Source organism: Zootoca vivipara, chromosome 2, assembly GCF_963506605.1.
Source record: "Zootoca vivipara chromosome 2, rZooViv1.1, whole genome shotgun sequence".
NCBI classification, from domain to species: domain Eukaryota; kingdom Metazoa; phylum Chordata; class Lepidosauria; order Squamata; family Lacertidae; genus Zootoca; species Zootoca vivipara.
The window spans coordinates 16,811,275-16,839,164 of NC_083277.1; the positions used below are offsets into that span (position 1 = coordinate 16,811,275).

General features: G+C 46.3%; 1 protein-coding gene and 1 long non-coding RNA gene across 5 annotated transcripts; one reads left to right on the forward strand and one right to left on the reverse strand.

Annotated features, from left to right (window-relative positions):
* On the reverse strand, window positions 1-25,237 carry LOC118081100 (uncharacterized). Of its 2 annotated transcripts, XR_009557081.1 has the most exons (4): window positions 24,124-25,237; window positions 14,253-15,417; window positions 11,490-11,669; window positions 1-524 (listed from the first exon to the last, which is right to left on the reverse strand). It is a non-coding gene; the product is annotated as an uncharacterized LOC118081100 (long non-coding RNA). The 2 variants fall into 2 exon arrangements; XR_009557080.1 differs by having other exon boundaries at window positions 11,490-15,417.
* On the forward strand, window positions 146-13,014 carry LOC118081099 (cholinesterase-like). Of its 3 annotated transcripts, none has more exons than XR_004692040.2 (5): window positions 146-265; window positions 1,889-3,365; window positions 6,532-6,695; window positions 11,519-11,610; window positions 12,974-13,014. XR_004692040.2 is itself a non-coding variant. In XM_035107269.2 (4 exons), the coding sequence occupies exons 2-4, from the start codon at window positions 1,897-1,899 to the stop codon at window positions 8,523-8,525; spliced, it is 1,701 nt and encodes a 566-aa protein (XP_034963160.1). In that variant the 5' UTR covers window positions 146-265; window positions 1,889-1,896; the 3' UTR covers window positions 8,526-10,714. The 3 variants fall into 3 exon arrangements, 1 of the variants encoding a protein (XP_034963160.1); XR_009557079.1 differs by lacking the exon at window positions 12,974-13,014 and adding an exon at window positions 8,458-8,610 and having other exon boundaries at window positions 11,519-12,159; XM_035107269.2 differs by lacking the exons at window positions 11,519-11,610; window positions 12,974-13,014 and adding an exon at window positions 8,458-10,714.
* Window positions 25,238-27,890: the final 2,653 nt, after the last annotated feature.

Consider the following 27,890-nt stretch of genomic DNA (forward strand, 5'->3'; position numbering starts at 1 on the left):
CCCATTTTTTTTTTTTGCATGCCACAGCTCTCACTCTGTGCCCTCTGATGTGGACTCTTACCTAAGATGCCTCCTCCTCCCCTGGAGAAGGCAGAGCCCGGCGGTCACTGCCCTTTGCATACACACATATTGGCAGCTGCCTTCTCACTGGGTGCTATTTGCGAGAGCTGGAAGTGTCCTATAAGCCTCAGTAGCCATCTTTCCCCTTTGGATTGAGCTGCAGAGGATACCAAGGAGCAGCAAAACCCTTCCGGAGATAAAGGAGGTGAGTCTTCAGGACGCAGAAGGTTTAGGTGCCTCCAAGGATGGGATGAGAAGTGGGGAACAAACCAGGGGGGTGGGGGTGGGAAATGACAGTAAACGTGGCACAAGAAAGGAAGTCAGGAATCCTGCATTCTAGTACAATAGCTTCTTGCTTAGTTTTGCTTCAGTTGTTGGACATTTGGGAAGTTAACTCTGTATCCAGCTCATGGTGTAAGTCTTGGACATATGCGTGTGAGTCTCTCCAGGTCAGGACTTGCTCCCTCAAAAGAGAAAAAGAGAAAGAGGTGAACAAAGTCAATGTATGAGGTGACTGCAATGTTTTTGTTAAGAAGTTCAAGGTCAGTACACTGAGTTTCCCACTTTCAGCTTTAGTGGAAAGTTAGATGGAAGATTCCAGCTCAAGGAATTACACAATTGGCCTTGCCATTCCCCTAGACCTGCTAATCTTTACTGGAATAATATTCCTTCTGTATATGAAGATTGGTAGGTGAGAATTGGCACCATCCAAAACATTGTCACAAAGACGCATATACGGTACGTTCTGTATTTCGTGAACACTGTTGTCGACATGCAAAAATGAATTTGGTGCACATCCATGCATAAATCATTTTATTTGTATGCCACCTTTCCACAATTTAAACCATGCTCCATGTGGCTTGAAACATGAGAAAAATGCAGAACAAAAGTAATCATAAACAATAAATAAAAATGTCAAAAATACACATCCAAACGGAACAATTTTCACATAAATCACAAGATCTAAAATAATGACCCAAAAAACCACCACCAGCAACAGAAACAATAGCAGCAACCCCCCAACATCCCTCCCAAAATATAGACATATGACCTCTCTTATTGGACTTCTGTGTATGTTTGCTTGCTGATAGAGTCATACCTTGGTTTTCGAACAGCTTAGTTCCCGAACATTTTGGTTCCCGAACATTTTGGCTCCCAAACATCGCAAAGTGACTGTTCCGGTTTGCAAACTATTTTTTTTGAAGCGGAACGTCTGACAGGGCTTCTGTGGCTTTTAATTGGCTGCAGGAGCTTTCTGCAGCCAATCAGAAGAAGCAATTTGGTTTTCAAACGTTTTGGAAGTCGAATGGGCTTCCGGAACAAATTCCGTTTGATTTCCAAGGTACAACTGTACATTTAAAATGTTCCTATGCTTTCAGGATCAGTGCTAGTTTTTGTGGGCTCCAGGTAGCATTGACCCCACTGTCATGGCTCCTTTCCTCCCTCCCTCCCCATCAAATAAAAATACTGTTGGATCAAGCCAAAGGCCCATCTAGACCAGCATCCTGTTCTCACAGTGAGCAACCAGAGGTCTTTGGGAAGCTCACAGGTAGAACCAGAGCACAACAGTCCACCTGCAATTCCCAGTCCTCACATGGAAGCTGCCCCTTTGATGCCAAGTTTTTCAACACACATCTATAATCCACTGATATTCAGAAGGGGATTGGGTGGAGAGAAGGGTTTTCGCCTGTCTTCTCCCATGTCTTCTTCTGCACAATACAGTCGATATGCTGGAGTCTATGCTTTTTATTTAAAGGGGGCGGGGCTTGTGTATGTTGCTTTGGATCAGAGCCAAGGTGTAACTGTGCCTGGGTCACATTTCTTTCAGCTTCTGCAATGCCTACTCTCCTCCAGGCATCCTTGGGCCTCTTCCTCTTCCTCTCCCTCCTGAGTTCCAGCTCTGCCTCTGAAGATGACACCGTGCTGGTGACCAGCAGCGGCCCTATCAGAGGCAAGCGAGTCCCGGTTGGCTCTGCCTCCGTCACTTCCTACCTTGGTATCCCTTATGCTGAACCCCCCCTAGGGAAGCTGCGCTTCCAAAAGCCCCTTCCCCACCAGCCATGGAGCCATGTCTTGGAGGTCACCAACTTTGGAAACGCTTGCTTCCAGAGGACCGATTTTGACTGGCCTTTCAACAAAATGTGGGTTGCCAACACGCCACATTCAGAGGACTGTCTCTTTCTCAATGTCTGGGTACCTCATCCACAGCCCTCTGCAGCAGTTCCTGTCCTTGTCTGGATCCACGGCGGGGGATTTCTGGTTGGTGCCGGTTCCTTGGACTTGTACAACGGAGCATTTTTAGCTGCTACTGAGAACATCATTGTGGTTTCCATGAATTATCGGTTGGGGTTCTTCGGCTTTCTGTTCCTCCCGCCTGAAGTCCCAGGAAACATGGGACTGTGGGACCAACAGCTAGCTCTGAAGTGGGTGAAGGAGAATGCAGCTGTCTTTGGTGGGGACCCTGCTCAGCTGACCCTCTTTGGCCACAGTGCGGGAGCAGCCTCTGTGGGGTTTCATCTCCTCTCACCCGCAAGCCAACCCCTTTTTGCCCGAGCTGTGGTGCAGAGCGGAGCTCCGAATGCACCCTGGGCTTGGAAGGATCCTGAGCATTGCAAGTTGCGCTCCTTGAAAGCGAGTCAGCTGCTGGACTGTGGCAATCGGAATCACAGTGTGGCGGTGAGCTGCCTACAGGAGAAGGAAGTGGATAGGGGAATGTTCCAACTTTTGATGCATCGCTTCTACCCCACCACAGACGGGGACTTCCTTCCAGATGAGCCAAAGAAACTTCTGCAGAGTGGGCTCCTTCAGGCAAAACCACTGCTCATAGGCATCACCGGTGAGGATGGGTCTGTCTTTGCACTAAGCGGTCTTTCCGCTCGCATAGAAGATGACGGAATGCCAACTTGGGAGCAGCTCTTGGAGGGAACAATGACATTGGTGGAAAGGCCTTTTGAAGGAGATGTTGCCAAGACTATAGCACTGAAGTATGCGGAAGATGGCCATGGGCCAGAAAAGTATCGCTGGGCCATGGTCCAACTGTGCAGAGATTATTATTTTTTGTGCCCATTGGCTGAAGCTGCTGCAAAGATGGCAGCAGGTGGGAGTCCTGTCTACACCTACTCCTTCAACCATCACATCTCTGGCTCCATTTGGCAGGAGTGGATGGGAGCTGCCCATGGAGTTGAGGTGCCTTACCTGTTCGGAACTCTGCCGTCGCTACAGAGGGCAAACCAAACCAACACGGAAGCTGACGCCCCTTTGAGCCTCAAGATGATGCGCTATTGGGCGGAGTTTGCTAGAAGCGGGTAAGCTATTCACAGTTCTTGTTCTAGAGCCCCAAACACAACTCATTCCATCAACTTGACCTTGGATGTGCTTCTTCTTGTTGTTGTTGTTTAGTCGTGTCCGACTCTTCGTGACCCCATGGACCATAGCACGCCAGGCACTCCTGTCTTGCACTGCCTCCCGCAGTTTGGTCAAACTCATGTTCATAGCTTCGAGAACACTGTCCAACCATCTCGTCCTCTGTCGTCCCCTTCTCCTAGTGCCCTCAATCTTTCCCAACACCAGGGTCTTTTCCAAGGATTCTTCTCTTCTCATGAGGTGGCCAAAGTATTGGAGCCTCAGCTTCACGATCTGTCCTTCCAGTGAGCACTCAGGGCTGATTTCCTTCAGAATGGATAGGTTTGATCTTCTTGCAGTCCATGGGACTCTCAAGAGTCTCCTCCAGCGCCATGTCTGTGCTAGACATGGTTTAATAGTCCTTGCTCTGGGCACTCTACATCCCAAGGTTCTGCCTGAACCTCCCAAGGTCTTTCATTTGTTTCCTAGGTATCTTTGACAAGGACCCGGCGCATCAAGTTTCAGTACAGAGGGGCAGGATTCAGAGAAAAGCTCAAATGCCTAATTCAGGGATGGAGAATGTGTGGCTCTCCAGAGGTTCCTAGACTACAACTCTTATCATCCTTGACCATTGGCTATGCTGGCTGGGGCTGATGGGAGCTAGAGTTCTCATCAACGAATAGCTGGACAGCTAGACAGTTTCTAATCCCTGTCTTAAACAAAAGGCAGGTATCTTTCTTTGGTGTTTTCCCCCCTTCTCACTGGCAAGCTGCCTGTTAATGGGAAAAAGCTCCTAGCACAATTCCAGGGACAAAGTGTTCCAGTTATGTATAAGGAGCTTCTCCAACCATCTCTTTCACCCTCTCAGGGTCTTGAGACCTTCTGAAGAAGCAAATGCTATTAAAATAATAATAATAGACAGGGATTTTTTCTGCTCAGTCTGACTGAAAGTGGATAAAATTTACAGACACAGAAATCTTTCATACAGACACACCAGCTACAAATCCCCAGTGTCTCCTGGGATTGGAAATGAATTACATATAACTTTTAGGGAGGTGAGTGAAGATCATTCTGAGATGTCAAGCTGTGCATTACAGTTGGTCCTCTTTGTTGCCTACTAGAGTTGATGACATGGTCATCCAAATACTCTTAATTCATGTTGAAGTATAGTAGCAAAGGCCAGAGCTGTGCACCAGATCCAAAGGAGATTCAAAGGAGGCCCAAATCCTGACAAAATCAGGCCTTTCACAGGCCTTGGAATCCAGAGAACCAGGCATCGGAAGCCACTTTGCATCTTGCAAGCTGGTGAACGGGAAGATGTTGCACATATCTGGTGCACTCACTTCAAAATGTATTTTTAAACCCTATATTTAACTGCATGCTTAAATAGGGTTTTAGAAAACCACCAGAAACCCTTAGATCTGCCCCTGAGCTGCTGGAGAGACAGATCCAGGTGGGGAGGGTGTCCATCAGGGCAGCACAGGGCATTGTTGTTGTTTAGTCGTTTAGTCGTGTCTGACTCTTCATGACCCCATGGACCAGAGCGCACCTGTCTTCCACTGCCTCCCACAGTTTGGTCAAACTCATGTTGGTAGCTTCGAGAACACTGTCCAACCATCTCGTCCTCTGTCGTCCCCTTCTCCTAGTGCTCTCAATCTTTCCCAACATCAAGGTCTTTCCCAGGGAGTCTTCTCTTCTCATGAGGTGGCCAAAGTATTGGAGCCTCAGCTTCACGATCTGTCCTTTCAGTGAGCACTCAGGGCTGATTTCCTTCAGAATAGATAGGTTTGATCTTCTTGCAGTCTCCTCCAGCACCAAAATTCAAAAGCATAAATTCTTCGGCGATCAGCCTTCTTTATGGTCCAGCTCTCACTTCCATACATCACTACTGGGAAAACCATAGCTTTAACTATACGGACCTTTGTCGGCAAGGTGATGTCTCTGCTTTTTAAGATGCTGTCTAGGTTTGTCATTGCTTTTCTCCCAAGAAGCAGGCGTCTTTTAATTTTGTGACTGCTGTCACCATCTGCAGTGATCAAGGAGCCCAAGAAAGTAAAATCTCTCACTGCCTCCATTTCTTCCCCTTCTATTTGCCAGGAGGTGATGGGACCAGTGGCCATGATCTTGGTTTTTCTGATGTTGAGCTTCAGACCATATTTTGCGCTCTCCTTTTTCACCCTCATTAAAAGGTTCTTTAATTCCTCCTCACTTTCTGCCATCAAGGTTGTGTCATCTGCATATCTGAGGTTGTTGATATTTCTTCCGGCAATCTTAATTCCGGCTTGGGATTCATCTAGTCCAGCCTTTCGCATGATGAATTCTGCATATAAGTTAAATAAGCAGGGAGACAATATGCAACCTTGTCGTACTCCTTTCCCAATTTTGAACCAGTCAGTTGTTCCATATCCAGTTCTAACTGTAGCTTCTTGTCCCACATAGAGATTTCTCAGGAGACAGATGAGGTGATCAGGCACTCCCATTTCTTTAAGAACTTGCCATAGTTTGCTGTGGTCGACACAGTCAAAGGCTTTTTCTCTAGCTTTCTCCATAATCCAGCGCATGTTTTCTATTTGGTCTCTGGTTCCTCTGCCCCTTCGAAATCCAGCTTGCACTTCTGGGAGTTCTCGGTCCGCATACTGCTGAAGCCTGCCTTGTAGAATTTTGAGCATAACCTTGCTAGCATGTGAAATTGTGCGGTAGTTGGAGCATTCTTTGGCGCTGCCCTTCTTTGGGATTGGGATGTAGACTGATCTTCTCCAATCCTCTGGCCATTGCTGAGTTTTCCAAACTTGCTGGCATATTGAGTGTAGCACCTAGAGTGTGCATTCTAGAACAGTTTTTTTTTTGGGGGGGGTTTACCTGGCGGAGGTGTGACATCTGTCTTAGCAAACTTTCCTATATCCTTCGGACATTCGCATGTGATGTGTCAAAATTTCAATGCAATCGGTCAAGCGGTTTTGGTGAAAAGTGGAAACACACCCACATGCCCTTCATATATATATATATATATATATATATATATATATATATATATATATATATATGAGTTATTTTCTCTCTTTGTTTGATGGCCTTTGGCTTAAAAAGATTTGGATCTGGACTATGGTCTTTTTTTTGTTTCCTCCACAGGAATCCCACTGGGTCCTTGCCCAATGAGGTGCAATGGCCGCTCTACAATGCCACAGAGGAGAACTTCTTCCACATCAGCGCAGGGCCATCCGAGATCAGGAAGCTGTCTCCTGCCCACCACTGCGATTTCCTGGCAGCCCATATATTCAACTCAACACTCCCAAGTAAGTCCAAGTCCTTTGGCTGAAGAAGTTTGGGCTCAGTTCAGCAACAGTCAGTACTGACTTAGGTCTTGTCGCATTTATAGTGTTGTTGCAGTGGGGTCCTATGCCAGTTCCTCTTTATAGCATTTTTGGGCAATATTTCCAGTGGACAACAAGGCACACAAGTTCTGCCCGTCCTGTCTATGTCAGAATTGGGTTCCCTGCTAAGGTAGTGTTTCTCTCGCCTCTAGAGATGGGGGAGAAAATTCACATTGAATGGGTGAGCCTTCCTAATTCTCATTTTCTGAAACAATGTGAGAACCAAAACGCTTCAAAATTTGCACTTCTTTGAATTTCGTAATGCAGTTACCCAGCTGTTCCCATTAGTGGGAAGTGTGCATCTATTAGTGTAAATAACTTACAAAATTGCATTATTTTGGGGGCAAATTGTACTGTAGAATTGCATACATTAGGAGAAATCTGCATTACAATATTGATGAATTCCCGTGAGGAATTTGTTGTTGGTGATTTATTGTGTGTGTGTGGGGGGATGCAAACTGGTGTGGGAATGTGGAGAACTGAACTTAGAATTGGAAAAAAGGAGAAACTGAAATTGACATACAGTGGTGCCTCGACTTACGAATTTAATCCGTTCTGAAGGCACTTTCGTAAGTCGAAAAATTCATAAGTCAAAAAACGCCATTGAAAATGCAATTTACCATAGGAATGCATTGAAAACGGAAAAATTCGTAAGTCGAAGCAACCCTATCTAAAAATTCGTAAGTTGAAAAATCCCTATCTAAAATCGCCGTGGTTTTTTTCCGGATGTCGAGACATTCGTAAGCGTGCGGCCATTACCCCCATTCGTAAGTCGAAAAATTTGATTGTCGAGTCGTTCGTAAGTCGAGGTACCACTGTATTCATCTATCCCAGGTACCCTTCGGCCTTTCCTTTCATCTAGCTCTCTTTTTATGGCTCCTTTGGTGAAGTGCTTGCCAGTGAAGTGCTTGGCCTCCTTAGTTTCTCTCTTCCCTAGCGTTATTGGCTTATTTTGTATCAATGGCAGCCCTTCTCCCTAGTCACCTTGGCTTATGTCTGCTCCTTTCCCTTTGCACTCCCTTTCACCGCCACCTCCCACTATCTATTCCTCCACTCCCTCCTGCTTCTCCCTGGCTCCTTCCTGCTGACTTCTCGCTCTATCCCACCGCGATGCAACCATCCCAGTAGCTCCTGGCAAACACTATTCACAATTACGTGTGAACTGAGAACCTTTTAGGTCACAAGTCACCAACATGACACCCATGGGTGCCCTCAGGAACCTTCCTTGGCACCTGAGGGACCTCACCTCCCACTTCACTCCTGCTGAAGTTAGACTTTAGAGAAACTTTGAGCAAATAGAATGCTTTAAAAAAGCCTAGTGTAGTTTTTTTTTTGGGGGGGCTATGTGAAGTGTGGGTTTTACAGCTTGGGAGGGGTTTATTGCTGTGGCGTGTCCAATATAATTTTCTGGGGTTTGCCAATGTGCCCTCAGTTCCCCAAAAGCTGGCAACCTCTGTCTTAGGTATACCCCTTTAAAAATTCTCAAAACTTGGGTAAGGAGGGAGCAACAGAAGGAAAGGAATGAGCCCCCCCTCCACTTTTGGTTGAAAGTGATTGGCTGTCCTTTGTGGATGTATTTCAGTTAAAAATCAAGTTGAGTTGTATCCAGTCTCTTGCATGAAGGCTTGTTTGGCTCTCTGCGGACCATTATTTTTCCAATTGCTTTTTTTTTTTTTTTTTGCAGAAAAAGTCCAAGAAGACTCTGCTGCACCCATTTTGGAGAAAGATATGAAGAACGAGACCAGAATTTAGCAAAAAAAGGCAGAATGCAAAAATAGCTTACATCAAGCGCGAACGGAACTGAGATGGGGAAGACATGCCTAGAAACACTCACTTTGTAGGATTGCTGCCCATTTGCAAATATAATTGTTTGCTTTACATTGTGAGATGATGCTGAATGAGAAATGGAACTTAATGAACAAGATAAGCCATTGGGACCATCGTTTTAGAATGGTGGTCCCATTTTCCTCCACCACATTCATATGTTAATTATGAGGGGGGGGGGATGACCTATCCAGCAGCTATGAATGATAGCGGCTTCTTTTCAATAACTTTTGCTTTATTCTGCAAGCAGCAGGTTATTTGGCAGCCTGAATTCACTTCCTGAATTTTGCAAAGCCTCATATATTGAGGAGCTGTGCCTTGGAGCTAAAGGATAATTAGTTTCGTATTGTTACTATGTTACTATGTAACATCAGGGAAGGAAGCTAACTCCAACCCGGTGCTGTCCCTCCCTCCTTGCATAGCATGAGCACTATAATCTGGGTAGAATGTATTCGAATCTGTGGGTATCTGCAGAACATACAGGGAGCTGAAAGAGGAAGTTGGAAGAATGACACTCTTTCTCACTTCCTCTTTCATCTCTATGTGCTTTTCAAGACTCAGATTAATTATGCTGGATCCACTTAGATCCATGGGGTCTACATGACTTATAAGACTGGTAATTCCACAATGGGTTTTCTTCTCCCATGCCCCAGAATTATTGCCATTCATGGTGTCCCCTCGGCCAGAGCAGGGACAGGGAAATGTACATCTCTGTGAAATCAGGATGAGAGGCAAGCTGATGTAGACATCATGGGGAATGGTTGATGCCAAGCGAAGTCTAGAAGCATTTTGCCAGCATTAGCATTGTTTTCCTGAAAATTTCAGGTCCCAATTAATTAATGTATTGGTTATTCAAGCACAAGTTCTGCCCATGTTGCGTTCTCACCTTGTGGTTTGGTGGATCTTCTCTCCTGTTCTTTCCCTACCTTTTGATCTGTTCTCCTCCCACACATCAATTCTGTTGGCCGTGGGAATGCTTATCAAATGCTCCTGAGACAACTACAGTGGTACCTCGGGTTACAGATGCTTCAGGTTACAGACACTTCCGGTTACAGACTCCGCTAACCTGGAAATAGTACCTCGGGTTAAGAACTTTGCTTCAGGATGAGAACAGAAATTAGCTAAAATGGTTAAGAACGGTTTCAGGTTAAGAACGGACCTCCAGAATTAATTAAGTTCTTAACCCGAGGTACCACTGTACTGAAATCTCCCAGAAGCCAGTTATTCTCACCCACCACTAGAACAGAACGCTCAGTTGCTCCGATATGAAGGGTGCTCAGCTGGCCAGAACAATTTGGGTTTATTTCAAAGTCAGGGCATGTAAGGTACACATGCAGCTTCCAAATGCTTGAACTGCAGAGATCTGGGGGCGGCTCAGAAGTGCAGCTTCTTACATGCCATTCCAAGGCTCCTCTCCTACATCAAGAACAAACCTCTCCGAGGTGCCTCAAATGAAACTGAGGTCACACAAAAGATTATGGATTGCACTGGTTAAAACTTTGTGTATTTCTAGCTGACAGGCAGCATTAAGCACATGTGATGTGTAAATAAAAATTCTCTTCGACACACTGTTCTTATCTGTTTATTTATTGAGAAATATCTTATAAACCACTTAATGAAAGAGCTCTCTAAGTGGTGCACATAATGAAACTGTAGATCAGTGTTTCCCAAACTCGAGTCTCTAGCTTTTTTTGGACTACAACTCCCACCACCCCTAGCTAGCAGAACCAGTGAGCAGGGATGATGGGAACTGCAGTTCAAAAACAGCTGGAGACCCAAGTTTGGGAATCACTGCTGTAGAGAAAACACAGCCCAAATCCACAGGGCTGTCATTAAAAGCGCCGGGGTGTGTGTGTGTCGTTAAAACACATGCTAGCCTCAGCAAAATTTTGAAATCCAGTGTAGGTATCTAAACTATATGTCTGAGCAGACTTGAAAAAACCATAATGATAGATGCATTTTTATCGTTGTAATACACTGCTAAGATTCTAAGGGAAGAGCCATAGCTCAGTGGTGAAACATCTGCATTGCATGCAGAAGGTCCCAATCTTAACCTCCAGCATCTACAGACAGGAAACGCTCCTTGCCTGAAACCTCAGAGACCCACCACCATAAAGTGTAGACAGCAGCTTACAAATATTCTGAAATAAATAAAAGGGTAAATAATGGCTGCCTGTCCGCTTCTGGGATGGCTGTATCTCATGGCTAAGGACCAGCCTCCAAGTAGGGCCCACCATTGCAGCTTGATGGAAAGGAAGCATGGCATAATTTATTTTGCAGTAGGAGAAAACCAGGGGTAGCCGCAGGGGTAGGTATAAGCATAGACTTTGAAGATGCAGCTTCCTTTGTCTTAACCAGTGGCGTAGCATGGGTTGCCAGCCCCCGGGGCTGTGTGGATGAGTGGGTGGGAGGGAGGGAAACAGACAGAGCACACATGAGCATTCAGCTGCCTAACGGCATCTGCGTTACTCAGGAGATAGCAGCCGCAGAGATCAGAAAAGAAGAGTTGTTCTGTTGTCTGGAGAGGTCCCTTCCTGGTTCGCACGGAGAAGCAGTTTTCAACGGAGCCCAGCAGTGGAAGCATGCAACTGTATTGAGGCAGCACCAGGTGTTGAAATTTTGTGACTGTAGCAATTTTGCACCCGGGGCAACCTTCCCAGTGGGGCCCCCATGCTACACCACTGGTCTTAATGCGCTTGGCATCTTCCTGTGGGTATACACACGCAGTATCCAGGAGAAGATGGAATCCCAAGTCGAAGCAGCCATGATAAGCCAATCAGGAAAAGTGACACAGTAATGAATCCCTCCTCCACCCCTTGGCTAGGTACGAGGGTGGAGTTAGTGTTCCTGCACCTGGAACGCACGTTAATTATTTCTTTTTTCCTTTATTACCTTTATACCCTCCCTTTTCTTCACCACAGCATCTTCTCTGCCAGAGATCTAGTCTGGAAGACCAGCATGATGAGAGGTTTCTCCTTCACAGTCTGTGTTCTGCTTTGCCATGCCCTCTCAGGTATGTCCCAAATCGCAATCGGCAAACTCTCCACTTCCTCCTGGGTTGAATCAGACAGGCTGCGAAATAAAACAAAACACATCCCTCAAAACTGGGGCAGGGTTTAACTGATTTCCAAGGACACCTGAAATCAGATCAACCCTGCCCCTATGCCCGGTCCCACAACACTATCTGTCCCATTCCACTAGTCTTGGTGCCTTCTGAACCATGGGTTCCATGACACCTTCTCTATTGCCTGCCACCTACCGCTTGTAGGGTTGTAAGGTGAATGCCCTGGTTCCCCCTGTGTTATTGTCAGGCTGTTGCCAGCAACTCCCACTGCTGGTTGCCCCGGAACGTACAAAGGCAAGGAATGTTCTTACCGTCTGCTTTTTATTCAGTATTTACAGAGAGAGGCTATAGAACCCAGCCTCTTGGATAATGCCATTGCCTTAGTGAATCTCCACCCTCTCCCCATCTCTCCCACTTCCTCATTCGTCACCCCTACAGGTGCTGACAAGTGCCCTCTGCCTTTGAGCTCTTTGCTCACTTACTTTCAAGGCTCGCCAGGTTCTGGAGGAGGGGGTCTGGAATGCTTTCTAAAGACACTGGGCATACCTGCCAAGTCTCCCGCTGAAAAATGCGGGATCAGCAGTGGCGCGGCACTGGAAGTTGCATAGAAGCAACTTCCGGGGCCGCTCTTCCCATGTGTGGGCACCGGAAATCGCGCAGAGCGGCACCGGAAGTTGCTTCTATGCATGCCCGGTGGCCATCTTGGTGGTGGCCGCATGGCGACGGCCATCTTGGTGACTGTTCTTGGTAAAGGCTGTTCTCCAACTGGAGCGCTTGCAGGCCAGTGTTTCCCAGTTTATCATGCTGTGTACTGAGCCATACAAATAAATAATCAAAACGTTAGCGGTAGGCCTCCCATCTAGAAGCCTACAACCCTACAATTGTCTTCAGTGAAAATCACAGACCCTCCAAGTGTCCCTATTTCCCTGGATTTACAGAAGCCACCCCGTTTTCTGATTTGATCCCAGAATGTTTTCCTGCATTTCCTTACGACGTCCCTATTTTCATTGGAGAAATGCTGGAGGGTATGGCCCAAGCCAAAGAGATAAGTAACTATACTGCCTCTAGAAGACATCTAAAGGCAACCCTGGATAGGGAGGGTTTTTTATGTTTACTGTTTTATTATGTTTTTATATATGTTGGAAGCTGCCCACAGTGGCTGGGGCAACCCAGTAAGATGTGTGGGGTATAAATACAACAGCAGCAGCAGCAGCAGCAACAAAATAGGACATCCCTATTTTCATTGGAGAAATGTTGGAGGGTAGGGAGTCATACTGTTTTGAATGCCATTTCCAACATTTTGCCATTGCAGCCTACAGCCTGATGTGCCGCTACTGTATGAGGGATACCCCCGAATCAGGCTGTGACCAAAAAGTAAACGTATGTTTCCCAAAACGTAACGAACAGTGTATTTCTATCACTTTCTATGTGGGTAAGTTGAACTCACGTTGGGTGGCCATGAGCAATGTTATATGCTTTTTCTGAACCGTTAGGGTGATTTCCATGCTTTTGTAGCTAAACATAGTATCTGTGTACAAGAGGGGAGCATTGGCAGACCTGGGGCGGGGCAGGGCGTGTCCTCAGGTTTGCAGAACAACAACAGCAAAAACAACCTTGAGAATCTCTCCCCCACCCACAAATGTAATAAATAATTATTAAAGAAATAAAGTTAAAATAAAAGAAGGTTGGAATAACACCACGAGGACAGGGCATACTCAACAGGCACAGAATGTTTTATTTGAAAAATAAAACGGAAAAAGCAGGTGGGAAGGAGAACGGAACGGCTGGAGAAGAAGGGAGAAAGAGATATGTAGATAGGGGGGAAAAAGGACAGAGAGAACTCTCTCATTGTCTGGATAGGTCACACATATTCCCTCCTGGGCAGCATTGAAAGCACATCTCTTCCCGCAAACAACCCTGGGAAATTTAGTATGCTCCTCACAGAGCCACAGTTCCCAGCATCCTCAACAAACTGCAGGTCCTCGGAATCCTTGGGGAAATAATGTGTTTCAAATGTTTGACGTGCACGCAGGCTGGATCAGTCCAATTGCCCACCTAGCCCAGCATCCTGTTCTCATAGGGGCCAACCTGTGGGAAGCACGCAAGCGGGACTTAAGCGCAACAGCACTCTCCACTCCTGTGGCTTCCAGTAACTGGCATTGCTGCCTCCAGCTGTGGAAGAAGAGCCACCGATAGTCCTCTCCTCTATGAATTTGTCTGCTCCTCATTTAAAGCAGTGATGTGCAAGACAGTGGACTATGGGCAGTAGCCCTAGTTTCCTAAATGTTCCTGGTGAATTGGAATATTAAAGTATGAAAACCTGGTGCCTCCTTTCCAAAGCCTGGGAAGCTTCTGCCCAGATTAAGGTGGTGGTGTGGGGCAGTGTGATGCCCAGATGGGGTCCAAGAGTCCTCCTGCCACCTTCCCAGGGGTGTATGAGGGGGCGGGCGGAGGGGGCGGGTAGCCCCAGTTGCCACCCTGGGGGGGGGGGTTTGACAAGATGGCCCGCTGCCTCCCCCCAGCTGTAGAGTAGCCGAGGGTGCATGCGCAGTCAGTATGGGTGCCGCACGTGCGGTGTCCATACGGCTTACCTTCCAAGTTCTGGACTGCAGAATCCGGGACCGGCAGCCGTGTGACACCGGAAGTTGCGTCTATGCACTTCCGGACATGCGTAGATGTGACTTTTGAAGCCGGCGGTGGCCATTTTTGGTGCCCATAGAAGGGCAAATCGGAAAGAAAAAAAATGGCCGCCGGCAGGAGAAAATAACGGAGAAAAACGGGAGATGAAGTGATATGGGGGACCACCGAGAAAAGGTAAGTAAAAACGGGGGTTTCCCGGGGAAAACGGGGTACTTGGCAGCTATGCCATACGGGCATCTGTACGGGCTGCCACTCACACAGCAACTGTGTGGGCTGCCTTGCGTGCGCAGTCCATACGTTATGCTGCGTGTGGGTAGTCCATATGGGCTGCCACTCGTGCAGCATCCGTATGGGCTGCCGCTCGTACGGCGACTGTATGGGCTGGGCTGCTGCGCGTGCTCAGTCGGTATGGACGTTGCGCACGTGCCACCGGGCGGTTTGTCCCGCCCCTCGGTGTCCCGCCCGGGGTGCTGGAGAGGGTTCCTCCACGACTGCACTTTTCCACAGCCCACCCAGCTTTGGGTAGGAGGTAGCAGGGCTCCAGCATCGGCTTAGGGAGAGAGGCGCAAAGCTCACATCTGCGGCCTTCAGGAGAACCCGGTGAGCTGAAATCCCATCTGTTTTCGCTTCTCTCCTTTTACTCACTTTCCCAATCTTTTTGCAGGTAACAGAGTGGGGTACCGGTTGGAAGGCTGCACCAACAGTCACAAGGACTGCACAAATAGAAGGAAAGCCCAAAGAGGAACTCGTATAAAAATTGTTTGCTGCAAGAGAGAAATGTGCAACCACTGGATGGGTGATCTCTACAGTGCTTAAAGAAAACTCAGGCAAAATCAGAAGTGTGGGTTCCCTGGAAATGCAGCATTCTTAGATCTTTTCAGCTGAAACAGCAGCATGCTCTGTGAAAGTGTGTGAGCATGCTCAGATTGGGAGTGGGGGTGAGATCGAGGTTTCCCAATGAACTTTGCCTGAAAGCATTAAATTTCTCTTTCTTTTCCTTCTCTTTCTTTTCCTTCTTGGGAAATTTCTCTTTCTTTTCCTTCTTGGGAAGCTTGTAAAGACTTGTTGCAGATCCTTATGTTTAAATCCAGCCACTTTCTTGAATGAGATCAGAAACTGGGAAAGAAAATGATGTTTAGAAAAAACCTCATTAATTACACAAATTGGGCAAATTTTTAAATTTTGCCATGGCAGACAGAAAAATGGATAACATTGTTTTTGGCAGAAGACGAACCGCAGCAGAAGAGAAACAGAGCTGCAGGTGATGCCTGCAGGGTGTGATGGAAAACAGAGCCCTTCTTACATCCCTAGCTGCTAACACCTGTAAGGGGGCTGGGTTGGCTTTACATGAGTAAAAGGCTCCAAACTCCATAGCTGTTGTTTATTTTTTACAGCGTTTTGTAACATATGTACAAGGTAGAGCAAAAATGTCGATGACCGTTCAGTCCGAGTCAGAATCCGGAAGTGGCGATGGACATGACCGCCTCCAGCATAGCAACTTTGGCTCCCTAAATCTCCTCCTCTGCTCCCTGTGCTTTTCCCTTCTGCGTAACTGGGGGTGGGGGTGGGGGAATAACATCCCCCTCCCCTCCTGAGCTGCTCAGTTGCTTCTTCCCAGAAACCTCCCCTTCCGCAGCACTGCAGTCTGACGCTCCTGACCTCCCCCGTGGGAGTTCTGAGCTGTCAGCATCCCTATCCTCCTGCACCACCACGCTGGGCTCTTCCCTGTCCAAGAGCCCCGGCACCGCTTCGCTGGGCTCCCTGCTGACCCCTGGTGGTCCCCTGACATCCACCCCCTCCTCTAAGACCCCCTCCTCCAGGGCCTCGCTCCTCCTGCTCAGCGAGGGTGACAAAACCTGGAAATCGTCTTCCTCACTGTCCGTGGAATCAAGAGGCGACCTCCAGGAACTTCTGCCACTCGGGGAGGACTGAAACCCCAGAAAATCCATTTCAACCTCTGCCGTGGGTGCAAAAACCTCCCTGAGCTGCCAGTGTAGGGGTTGTGGCTTATGGGGAAACAGCTCATGGAACTCCTCAATGAGGTACTCCTCAGTCACCTGTTCTGCTGGCACCTATTCTGCTGGGATCCGTACATTCTCTGACTCTGGAGCCCCCCCCCAAAGCCACTAAATACTGCATCTGATTTCCGTGCCACCTGGAGTCCAGAATTTCCGTCACCTCATTGAGAAATTCCGTCCTCCATGGTGTGCAACGGGGAAATTCTCTCCCCCCCCCTTTGGTACCTATGGGACTCCTGATATGGGGAAAGCCATGACCTGTGGAAAACGGGGTGCACCCTCATGGTGTTTGGTAGCTTAAGCCTGAAAGCCACCGGGTTGATTTGCTCCTGCACTTCAAAAGGACCCAGTCGCCTCTGCTCCGCTTCGCTTGGCTCCCTGCTGACCCCTGGTGGTCCCCTGACAACACCACAGAGAGCTGCACAGCAGCCACTGTTTCTAGTCTTTACCTTCATGCCAGTACCAGCAAGAGAAACTGGCACAGTACGGTGGTCCTACAACTGCCACCTTCCTGAGAGCAGCTTCAATGCTGCTTGTTGAGATGATGCTAGGATGTGCAAGAGGCAGGAGCAAGGATGCACGAGCAGAACCAATCACAGTATGTTCCAACCTCACCATCACCCTTGCACCATCCTGATAAGGGAAGGTGATGTCATTCTCAGGAGGGCAGGGCAGGGCACTGACTAAACATGTTGACCATTCAGTAGAACCAGCTGTTCTTCAAATTAATAAAGGGAGGGCAAGACACTGTCTGCTTTCATAAGGTTTCCAAATGGCTTCTTTCTTTCTTGACCTCCCCTGCAAAATGAGTGAGCCATGTGTAATTGTAGCTATGCTCTTCTGTCTGACACCAAGGGAAAGAGAAGGGGGGGCATTTGATTTATGATCAACAAAGGATTTAACTATGTTTTTATTACGCTCTCCCCCCTTGACTGAGGTTAAATGGACTTTATTTAAATTATCTTTGGACTGGGCCAGGAGTGTGAAAGTGCAATTAAGAGTAAGAAGTTGAACAGCTGCTAATTAAATTTGGCAAAAGCTTGCATTTGTGAAAAGTGTCTGCTTTTTTAAACTGCAGCGCTGAGAAAGAACCCCAGAGTGGAATTTAATGACGGAGAGTGGTCACCTCGTTGTGGAGTTATTTATACCGTAGCTGCAGCCTTCACACAAGCTGGTGAACATGATCTCAAAGGAATTGAATGTGACATTGTAAACATTGCAGAGGGTGGCAATTATCTATCTCAATATTTCAAAGGAGGGTGGCAATTATCTATCTCAACACACCAGGTCTGGGAAAACATTTATGAAGACTACAAACGTGAAATGGATTTTATATTTTTGAAAAGTAACAGAGGTGCTGAGTAAGGGAATTAGAAAGGTCAGTTGTGAGAATGGGCTAACATCAAGAGTAGGACGAAGAGGAGATTAAAGAAGAATGAAGTGGCTACATCAGGCTGTAATGGTCATATGTTTGCAAAAGGAGCGGGGAACCTATTTTTTTAACGAAATAGTATTAAATTTAAATAATTTGGACTGATTTGTATTAATTTGGAAAACCAATAAAACATAATATAAATAGATCAGTGTTTTCAACAACACATTCGGAATTTGCCCATTTCTTTCTTTTCCATACACCCCCCGTATTTTTCGCTCCATAAGACGTACCTGACCAAAAGAAGCACCTAATTTTTAGAGGAGGAAAGGGGGAAAGCCCTGCTTTTTTGGGGGGATCAGCTCAAAGTTGTGCAGCTTCTTGCAGCTTCTTTTGCAAATGGGAAAAGCCCCGTTTTGGGGGGATCAGCTCACAGTTGTGCAGCTTTTTTGCAAAGGGGGAAAGCGCCTTTTTTTTTAGCATTAGCTCAAAGTTGTGCAGCTTCTTTTGCAAATGGGAAAAGCCCCGCTTTTGGGTAGGTCAGCTCAGTTGTGCAGCTGTTTTGCAAAGGGGGAAAGCTCAATTTTTGAGGATCAGCTCAAAGTTGCTGAGCTTACCTTGCAAAGGGAAAAAATCCTGTTTTTATGGGGTTCAACTCACAGTTCTGTATTTTCTTTAGGGAAAGGAAAGGGAGGCATTTCTAGTTTCCAGACAGATAATCTAATCAGCCAGTCACATGTCGCTGCAGCCCCCTCTGCAGAACATTCAACAATGGAGGCTTGGGCAAGGGGGCCAAGTAAAATTCATGTTAAATTGCTGTTGTTTTTAGGGGTTGTTTTTAAAAGTCTGGAACAGATTAATCCATTTTGCATTACATTCTATGGGAAAACCCGCCTTGGTTTTGGAACGTTTGGTTTTGGAATGGACTTCCAGAAAGGATTAAGTTTGAGAACCAAGGTACCACTGTAATATCAAACTTCTGAGTAGCATCATTATAAAACCAATGCTTTTATCCCTCTACTCCTACAAAGCCTCGAAATTTTCAGCCAAATCAGTTCTTCTGCATTAGTCCTCAATGTGGCTGCCTTTTGCACTCAAACCAGGGCCCTTGGGTGACTGACTAACATATTGTGATGTAGGCAAAACCTATTTGCCCAAACTCCACCTTCTACACAAGCAAAAAAGTCACAGAACGGAGGCAAAGGATGGGTGCAAAAAGAAAAGAAATATCCAGCAAGGGCTCCTTACTTATATATCGTTTCTCTGTCATGCAGCCCCCATGGAAAACTTCACAGAATCCTTTTACAGGACGGCATTTCTGTGTCGCATCCACAACTGTGCATCTTGGGCAGATGATCCCATGTGCTATGAAAGACAGACGTTATATTTGAGTCTCCTTGCATACCCTCTTTGGAGGGGGAATGTTCATTGTAGAAAACGGCACCTGTAAAATCAGTGGCGTAGCGTGGGTTGTCAGCACCCGGGGCAAGGCAAGTAATTTGCGCCCCCTAACCCATGGATTTTAGCACTCGAGTCTCTTCCACTAGATTAGTTAAAGAAACCCTTACCCCCTAAGCACATGTATTGTTTGTTATGAAAATACTGATGTAATTAAAGTAAAATGCATCTAAATACAAGTGGGGATTTGAACCCTGGTCTCACTGGTCCCACACTCTAACACCACCCTGGCCCCTCTCACTAGAATTTGGGGGTGCGGGTGGGAGGCAAGGGGCGGGCCATGGCCCCACCAGGCTCACCTGGCACAAGAGGTTCTGCAGGTGGCTGGTGCAGGCGGCCTAGTCTAAGTTCTCGGCCACTCGGTACTAGCGCTTCAGCAGGGCAATGGCAGCTGTTTTCAGGTTGCGATTTATTTTCAAGACCGAGTTGACTCTGTTTTTTTTTAAAAAAATAAATTTTATTCCATTTTCCAAATTTAACAAATTAAAATAAAAAAAACAATCTTTTATACAAAACCTCTTATATTTCCATCTTACATCTTGCTCTGCCGAGCTATGACTTCCCCCCCTCCCTTCATGCGGGTTTCTTATTAACTCCATTTTTGCAGTTCCTTTTTAACTTTTTAGTCAATTCGTAGGATTTATTTCAATCCTGCAAGTGTTTTTAAAGATCTACAGTTTTTCTCCATATAGTCCACATATTTACTCCAATCCTTTTGAAACCTTGTCTCCCCTTGGTCGCAGATCTTGCAAGTCAGTCTAGCAAGTTCAGCATAATCCATCATTTTTATCTGCCACTCCTCAATTGTTGGTAGCTCCTGTAATTTCCATTTTTGGGCTAACAATGTCCTAGCCGCGGTTGTCGCATACATAAACAATACTTGATCCTCCTTTCTTATCTCTCCTCCTATTATTCCTAACAAAAATGCTTCTGGTTTTTTTTGAAAAGTATATTTAAACATCTTTTTCAATTCATTATAAAACATCTCCCAAAATCTTTTTACCTTATCGCATGTCCACCACATATGATAAAATTCACCATCACTCTCTTTACATTTCCAGCACGCTCTATCACTCATTCTATACATTTTGGGTAATTTAACTGGTGTTAAATACCATCTATAAATCATCTTATATATATTTTCTTTCAGGGCAGTACATGCTGTAAATTTTAAAGTTTGATTCCATAATTTCAACCACGCGTCGTATTCAATATTATGCCCCAAATCCTTTGCCCATTTAATCATCACCTCTTTTGTCAACTCATCTTTTGTGTACCACTCTAACAACAAGTCATACATTTTTGATAGAAGCTTTGTTTTGCCTTCTAGCACTTCTATCTGGAATTTGGACCTTTTGTCCTCAAATCCTATTTTCCTATCATCTCTAAGAACATCGTTTATTTGATGATATTGTATCCATCCTGTTAACATTCCTTTAATTTCTTCATAGGGTTTCAGACTCCAGCCTTTTTCAGTTTTTGTCAAAATTTCCTCGTACGTGGCCCGCCTCCCCTCCATATTTACTTTCTTAACTGTTAATACCTCAACTGGTGAAACCCACCATGGTGTTTGGGTCTCTAACAGCATCTTATTTCTTTCCCATACCTCGTACAGAGATCTTCTTATCACATGGTTTGTAAACCCTGTATGAGACTTTTTTTTTATCATACCATAAATATGCATGCCATCCAAATCTATTATTAAACCCTTCCAGGTCTAGCAGATCCGTGTTCTTTAGAGTTATCCACTCTTTTATCCAACACATACAAGACGCTTCATAATAAAGTCTTAGGTCTGGTAGGGAGAATCCGCCTCTTTCTTTTCTATCTACCAAAATTTTATGTTTTATTCTGGGCTTTTTCCCCTGCCAGACAAATCTCGACAAAATCTTCTGCCAAAGACCGAGTTGACTCTGAACATCACTTTGTTCACCTGCATTGATGTTTGTAGTTCTAGTGTGAGCAGTTTATGCAAAGGTAGATATATTCAGAGAAATTTTAAATACATTTATGTAAGTTAATATTGCTTTGCTGATGCTATTTGCTTATTTGATGGTAAATAATGCTATTGTAAATAAAGAATTCTGTTATTGCATCATTTAATAAATTTTAATGCCTTCGGGTTTTACAGCAAAGAGGATTGCACTGGCTTTGAGTGCTGCATTGGAGTAGGGTGGGTGGGTGGGTAGTGGAAGAGGGACACAACTTTCAGGAAATGCAGGGCTTAAAAAAAGAGGCAATTGAAGAACTTGACAAACTATGCAAGCCCTTTTTCTAGGTACTATTTCAACATTAGTGTCTCAGTTGCTATCTGAGCCATCTTAAAGAGCCTGTATAAGGTAAACTGGTTGCAAGAAACACTCAAAAAACCCCAACAACTTCTATGGAGCTAAAATAAAAAAATTCCTTCAGTAGCACCTTTTTTTATTTTACTTCGATCCAGACCAACACGGCTACCTACCTGTAACCAGTTCTATGGAGCTGTTATTATAGCATTATAGCACCATAAGAACCACTCTTACACACAAGTCCTGCATATAAGGCCCCTAACGGTACTATATCTTTTGCTGAGGAAAACTATGACATGGAAAGGATTGTAAGTGGTGGGAAATAACCCTTCTGTGTGGCATACAAACACATATACACATTTCTGGGGAGGTATTGCAGCCAAATAGTGCTGCTTAAACTTTGTTGCAGAGTAGACTGTATTCTCATTTGCTTTTTCTTTAAGACACAGGAAGTTGCCTGATACCAAGTCAGACCTCTGCTTCGTTTAGCTCAGTATTGTCTACACTGACTGTAGCTCTCCAGATTTCTAGAAGAGAAGGATTCCCAGAATCATAGAATTGTATAAGTTGGAAGGGGCCCTTAGGATCCTCTAGTCCAGGGGTCTGCAACCTTTAAGACAAAAAGAGCCACTTGGACCCGTTTCCGAATAAAAAAAACAAAACTGGGAGCCGCAAAACCATTGTGACATTTAAAACAAATATAACACTGCATATATTGTTTCTCACCTTAATGGTTTAAAAATAAGTATGGTGCCTGCTTTCAATTGAAATTAATAGTGCAATCCTATGCATTTGGAAGTCTCACTGTGATCAGCAGAGCTTATTCCCTGTGTGTTTAGGATTGTAGCCTAAATCCCGTCCAGATTTTTTTTTTATGGTACTCATTTGGTGAGAAAAAGCAACTTTGCCATTTAGCCACATATTTCCTTAGCAAATTTGAAGCATACCTTGGCACTGATAACACTGATCAATTATACATGTCTCAGAGTGAGTCATGTATAGGTCTGACGTGGCAATAAAACAGACACTGCTCTATTTCTTTGTTAAGAGTAATTTCAGGCCAGTGAGCCACCAACTTGTACTGTAATTGAGTGACACTTACTTCCATGCAATGATTTGAATCCTAAGCTACTATTCTGTTTATGCAAGGATTGGGAGGGGGGTAATAACAATTTTTGCCAACTAATCCCTCCATCTGCACTATAACTCATATCATTTCCAAGGTCCACCAACCCTCAGAAACAGATTTCCAGGAGTGCAGTTGGTGCAGAGTGAAGTGGGGGAACATTCACGTGACACACAGTACTGTACACACTGCAGTCGTAATTACCTGCACCTCCCCTGAACACACACTCTACCTCAGTGATGGGCAACCTTTTGAGCTTGGTGTGTCAAAATTCGCCAAAAAACCCGAGCATAACTCGGGTGGTGTGTCACTTCGAGGAAAAAAACCATAATTTCACAGGAAACGGCACTTATAACACAGGCCCTCGCCTCTCCCAGCCTCCCCCTCACTTATCTCAGTAATGATGGTCAATTAGAAATCAACAACACCCCAGAACAGTAGATTGGATGATGGTTGCTGTGCTCAAATTGAAGATGGAAGTTGGAAGAACCTCCAATTCAATGAGCTTTTACAAGGCTCACATCAGCAGCTGAACAGGAAAGCAAAGCAGGGTGGGGGTGGGGTGATGGGAATGGGTGATGGGCTGATAGGAGTGGTAAACCTGTTGATGACTGTTAACGACTGTTAATGGCTGCAATTGGTCTTGCGGAGAAAAACTGAACTGGGAAGAAAGACTGGGAAGAAAGAAAAAATGAACTTGGAAGAAAGACTTCTTTCTGAAAAGGTGGAGAGCTGCTGCCAGTTAGAATAGAAATAGGTAACGCTGAGCTCAGCTAGATGAATTAAAGGTATTTAAAGCGTGTGCTCTCTCTCTCTCTCCCTCCCCCCTCCCTCTCCTTTCAAGTCTGCAACAATAAGGAATGCAGGAGGAGCAGGTTTTTTTTTTTTTTTGCTGCCGTTTCCTCCTGGCCCTGAACTGCTCACACGGCCAGCCAACGACACAATCCAGCCCAGAGCGAAATAATAATAATAAAATTTAAATGCAAACAATTCAGGAAGGTCGGAGGAGAGTCAGGCTAAAAGCATGGGTTGTTTTTTGTTTGCTTTGGAGGTTTTTTAGTTGGCTATGTTTGCCCCGCGTATCCTACTTTATCAAAACACCCTCCCACCCCAAACCTCTAAATGCAAGCAAAAAGAAGTTAAAATAGCAACAAGCTGCCTCCTCGGCTGAGAAACTGTAGGCTACTGTATCTATTTGTCTGTCTCTCACACACAAAACACAAACCAGTCAACACGAAGCTGCAGGGGAACGGGACATCAGAGTCACTTTCCCCACCATTAATCCTGCCAACACCTTCAAGCTTTGTTTCGTTTTTTTGCTTGAGCTATGAGCCAAGGAGTGAAGCGGCCCCTGCCACGGACGGCATACAAAATAAGCAACAAGTCTGGGAAACAGATGTTTGGAAAGGGATCCGGCTCCACTTCAGACAAGAAACTCCCTTATTGCCCCTTTGAATGCCCCTGAAATGCAATACATAAAGAGCTGTGCGTGTCCCGTCCCCCTCAAAAAAAGGGCTTAATGCAAATTATCCCTCCCCCGCCCCAGAGCGCAGTCCTTACCTGAGCAGTCCAGGAGCAGCAAGTGGGCAGCCGCCCTCAGGATGGGGGGGGGGGAGTGGAGGACCTGCCAGGGCCGCCAGGGGCAAGGACAGATCTGGATTGGGGCTAGAGCGCACCCGATGGCTGCCCAGCCCTTTCTCTTTCCGTTCCTACTCTCTTTTTTTTAAAGCGCCAAGCTTTCCCGCTGCGGAAAACCACGCGCTCCTATTGGTCCGTGCTGCGCCAGCCCGTCCCCGCACACCATATTTGATACCTTTTGCCAGGTGAGGAGTGAGAATGGAGGTTCTGTTCTTAAAGGGGAAGCGCGTGGTCTCCCTTTCCATGCCTTGCTTCCGCATGCTTAAAGCGGCCGCGGCAGTTAGCCTCGCGCTCGAGAAAAGCCAAAGCGCTCGCCCCGGAGCCGTGGCAAAGGTGCAAAAGAGCCGCATGCGGCTCCGGAGCCTCAGGTTGCCGACCCCTGCTCTAGTCCAACCCCCTGCAATGCAGGAATATGCAGCTTTCCCTTATGGGGATCATGCCTGCAACCTTGGCATAACCAACACCATACTCTGACCAACAGAGCTGTCTAGCTGCCAACTAGATAGCTGGAGATTCCAAGGATTGAACTTGAAAACTCCTGCATACAAAGTCAGGAGTCATTCCCCCCCCCCTGAAAGGCCAAATGAGTTTGGGACTCTCTGATCTCCAGGAAGGAGAGTGTTGCAGACCTCGCCCCTCCCTGGCAGGACCCTCTCCTCACTGACTTGGGGGTCCCCCCCCTGCATGAGCAGATCAGGCCTCCCAGGCATCTTCCCCTGCTGCAGCCCTGGGAAACCCCACCACCTCCCTACTGCACCCTCTGGGCTGGGGGGGAGAGAGAGGAGACTCATCAGATCCCAGGACGGGACAGCGATGTAGCCCTTGCAGGAGAGACACCAAAGCAACACCCCCTCTTCCTTGCAGGAAAGGACTGGGGAGGGAGGGGCCTTGGCTCTGGAGGACCTGGCCCCCTCTTGCTTCCTGTCCTCTCTAGGAAGGCAGCTCGGTTTCCTTTAACGCTTGCAAAGCCGAGTCCACCCAGATCAGCCCTCTCTTGTTTGGCAGAACCTCGCCTTTTTTATAGAGTTAGGGTGGCTACGCCAGATATCCTTTTGGGGGTATGGCTCTTGGTTACATCCTTGAAAGGGTCGTTCCCCCCCCCAAAAAAACCCAGCTGCAACATTCTCTTTTCCCGCCCCCTCAAATGCAACTCACCAGCGAGCCCTGCAAGAGACATCCTGCCTTTCCCCCTCTGCATTCAAATCATGTGATGGCCAAAATAATAATAAAATGAACTTCCAAAAAGAACAGAAAAGGCTACCAGAACTTGGAGGGGGGTGGGGGGATGGATGCAAAGGACCCCTCTGAATAGCGCGCGCAAGCCAGGCTGCTGCTGCTAAGAGGTGGGGAGAGAGGGGAAAAAAGTGGACTCCAAAAGGCACTTTCCTATTTCGCGCCAACTCCGCCCCAGCCAGCCACCTTTTCCAGTGGTGTGACGCTGCGCGCGAGAGACTAATAACACACAGGGTATTCTTGGGAGGGAAAAAGGAGGCGGAGGAAGAAGAGTTGGGGAGGGGGGGGGGAAGTGGCAAGCACCGGCAAATTTCTTGGCAGACTTGGCAGCTATAGTTAGAGTGAGTGAGCCAGGCAGGGGCAGAGAGCTGCGAGTGCGAGCGCGCCCATCCAGATCTTGCGCCCGGTGCAATGCCCCCCCAGCCCCCCCACGCTACGCCACTGTGTAAAATTTAAATTAAAGGTAAAGGGACCCCTGATCACTAGGTCCAGTCACAGATGACTCTGGGGTTGCGGCGCTCATCTTGCTTTATTGGCCAAGGGAGCCGGCGTACAGCTTCTGAGTCATGTAGTCAGCACGACTAAGCTGCTTCTGGCAAACCAGAGCAGCACATGGATATGCCGTTTACCTTCCTGCTGGAGCAGTAGTACCCATTTATCTGCTTGCACTTTGACAAGCTTTCGAACAGAAGCAGGGACCGAGCAACGGGAGCTCACCCTGTCGCGGGGATTCGAACCACCGACCTTCTGACCGGCAAGCCCTAGGCTCTGTGATTTAACCCACAGTGCCACCTGCATCCCTAAATATAAATTTAAATTAATCAGGTGTAAAAAAAAAGGGAGGGGGATCCTCCATAATGGAACAGGGCATTGCAGCTGGGAGCCACCACACCACACCGTGCCCTGGCCTCAGTTCATCGTTGAATAAATTGGGGGTATGGGTAATCTACATATGAACCTTCCTCTTGTTGTTGGGACTTACCTCCTGGGCTGAGATCCAAGAAAACGTAAGCAGCAAAAAGCCAAGAGAGAGCCATCCATGGCCCCCAAGACCCTGGGAAGAAACTGAGTCCCATTGAATGGCCTTTTTGCATATAAAGAGTGAAGCAACTCCTTCTCCGGCCCTTCAGTGAGATCAGGCAGGGCTCCTGGGAAGTCTGCAACAAGACAAGCTGCCCCAGCAAGAAGTTATTCAAAGTAAGGAACAGATGGACCAATAATGTCTATATAAAGTCAGATGGAACCTCTTATTGGCTCCTCAGGTTACCTAATCCTGCTAGACATGAAAGCTCTGGGGGCGGACTTGAAAGCCTCAGTCCACTTGCAGTAGTACCTGCAGGCTTCCCCAGTTGTGCGAGGCGGAACCACTTCCTTCTCTAGTACAAGGTTTCTGGTGTCTCACACGCTGACTATAAAATACAGCTACATTCATAAACTGAGCTAAACACCAAGTGCACTTTCAAACACATTCCTGTGTTTTCTCTGCTAGCCCATCCAATAGCCTGCATTTCATTGACCAAAATTGGCTTTTAGTCTCACCGTATGCTGAAAAGGTCATTAAAATACAGGGTTTCGGGTAAGTTTTTTTTTAAAAGGAACCAAAAGCATTCCAAAGGATATAACCTTATTGCATCTGTTTCTTGTTTATCTTTTTAAAATCTCAACGCACCTTTAAAAATGTTGAAAGACAGACGGTGGTATTCAATGTTAGTCCTACTTAGAGTAGACCCATTGAAGTTAGTAGGCATGGCTAGCTTACCTTCATTACTTTCAGTGGGCCTTCTCTGGGTAGGGCTTAGCTGAATATGTATCAAACATTTAGAATCCATTATACAGAATGAAATGTAAGTATCATAGAAGCGTTCACCCACCAAAAAGAATTAAAATGAAGGAATTCTAAACCACTAGAAGGTGAACACCGAACCTAGCTAGAATCATATCACATGCTGATTAAACAGAGATCCTCCAAACCTGAGTAAACACAGACACTTTCACCTTTGTACATAAAAACTAAAAAAGAAAAATCGAAAGCAGCAGGCAACCTTCCTTGGGGGACAGTATTCCAAAATACCATAGCTGAATACAGTGGTACAGTACCTCAGTTTATGAACACAATTGGTTCCGGAAGTCTGTTCATAAACTGAAGCGTTCATAAACTGAAGCAAACTTTCCCATTGAAAGTAATGGAAAGTGGATTAATCCGTTCCAGACGGGTCCGTGGAGTACTCAACCTGAAGCGTACTTAATCCGAAGCATGGGTGTAATTGGTTCCGGAAGTCTGTTCATAAACTGAAGCATTCATAAACTGAAGCGAACTTTCCCATTGAAAGTAATGGAAAGTGGATTAATCCGTTCCAGATGGGTCCGCGGCGTTCGTAAACCGAAAAATTCATAAACTGAGGTGTTCGTAAACCGAGGTTCAACTGTAGGCACCTAGAGAAGGACTGAAGAGGTAG

Bases quoted from the DNA above. Each gene is read 5' to 3' on its own strand.
- LOC118081099 (XM_035107269.2), top strand. From the start codon at position 1,897: ATGCCTACTCTCCTCCAGGCATCCTTGGGCCTCTTCCTCTTCCTCTCC. The intron at 3,366-6,531 runs GTAAGCTATTCA...TTTCCTCCACAG, and splicing joins GCGGAGTTTGCTAGAAGCGG to GAATCCCACTGGGTCCTTGC. The intron at 6,696-8,457 runs GTAAGTCCAAGT...TTTTTTTTGCAG, and splicing joins ATTCAACTCAACACTCCCAA to AAAAAGTCCAAGAAGACTCT.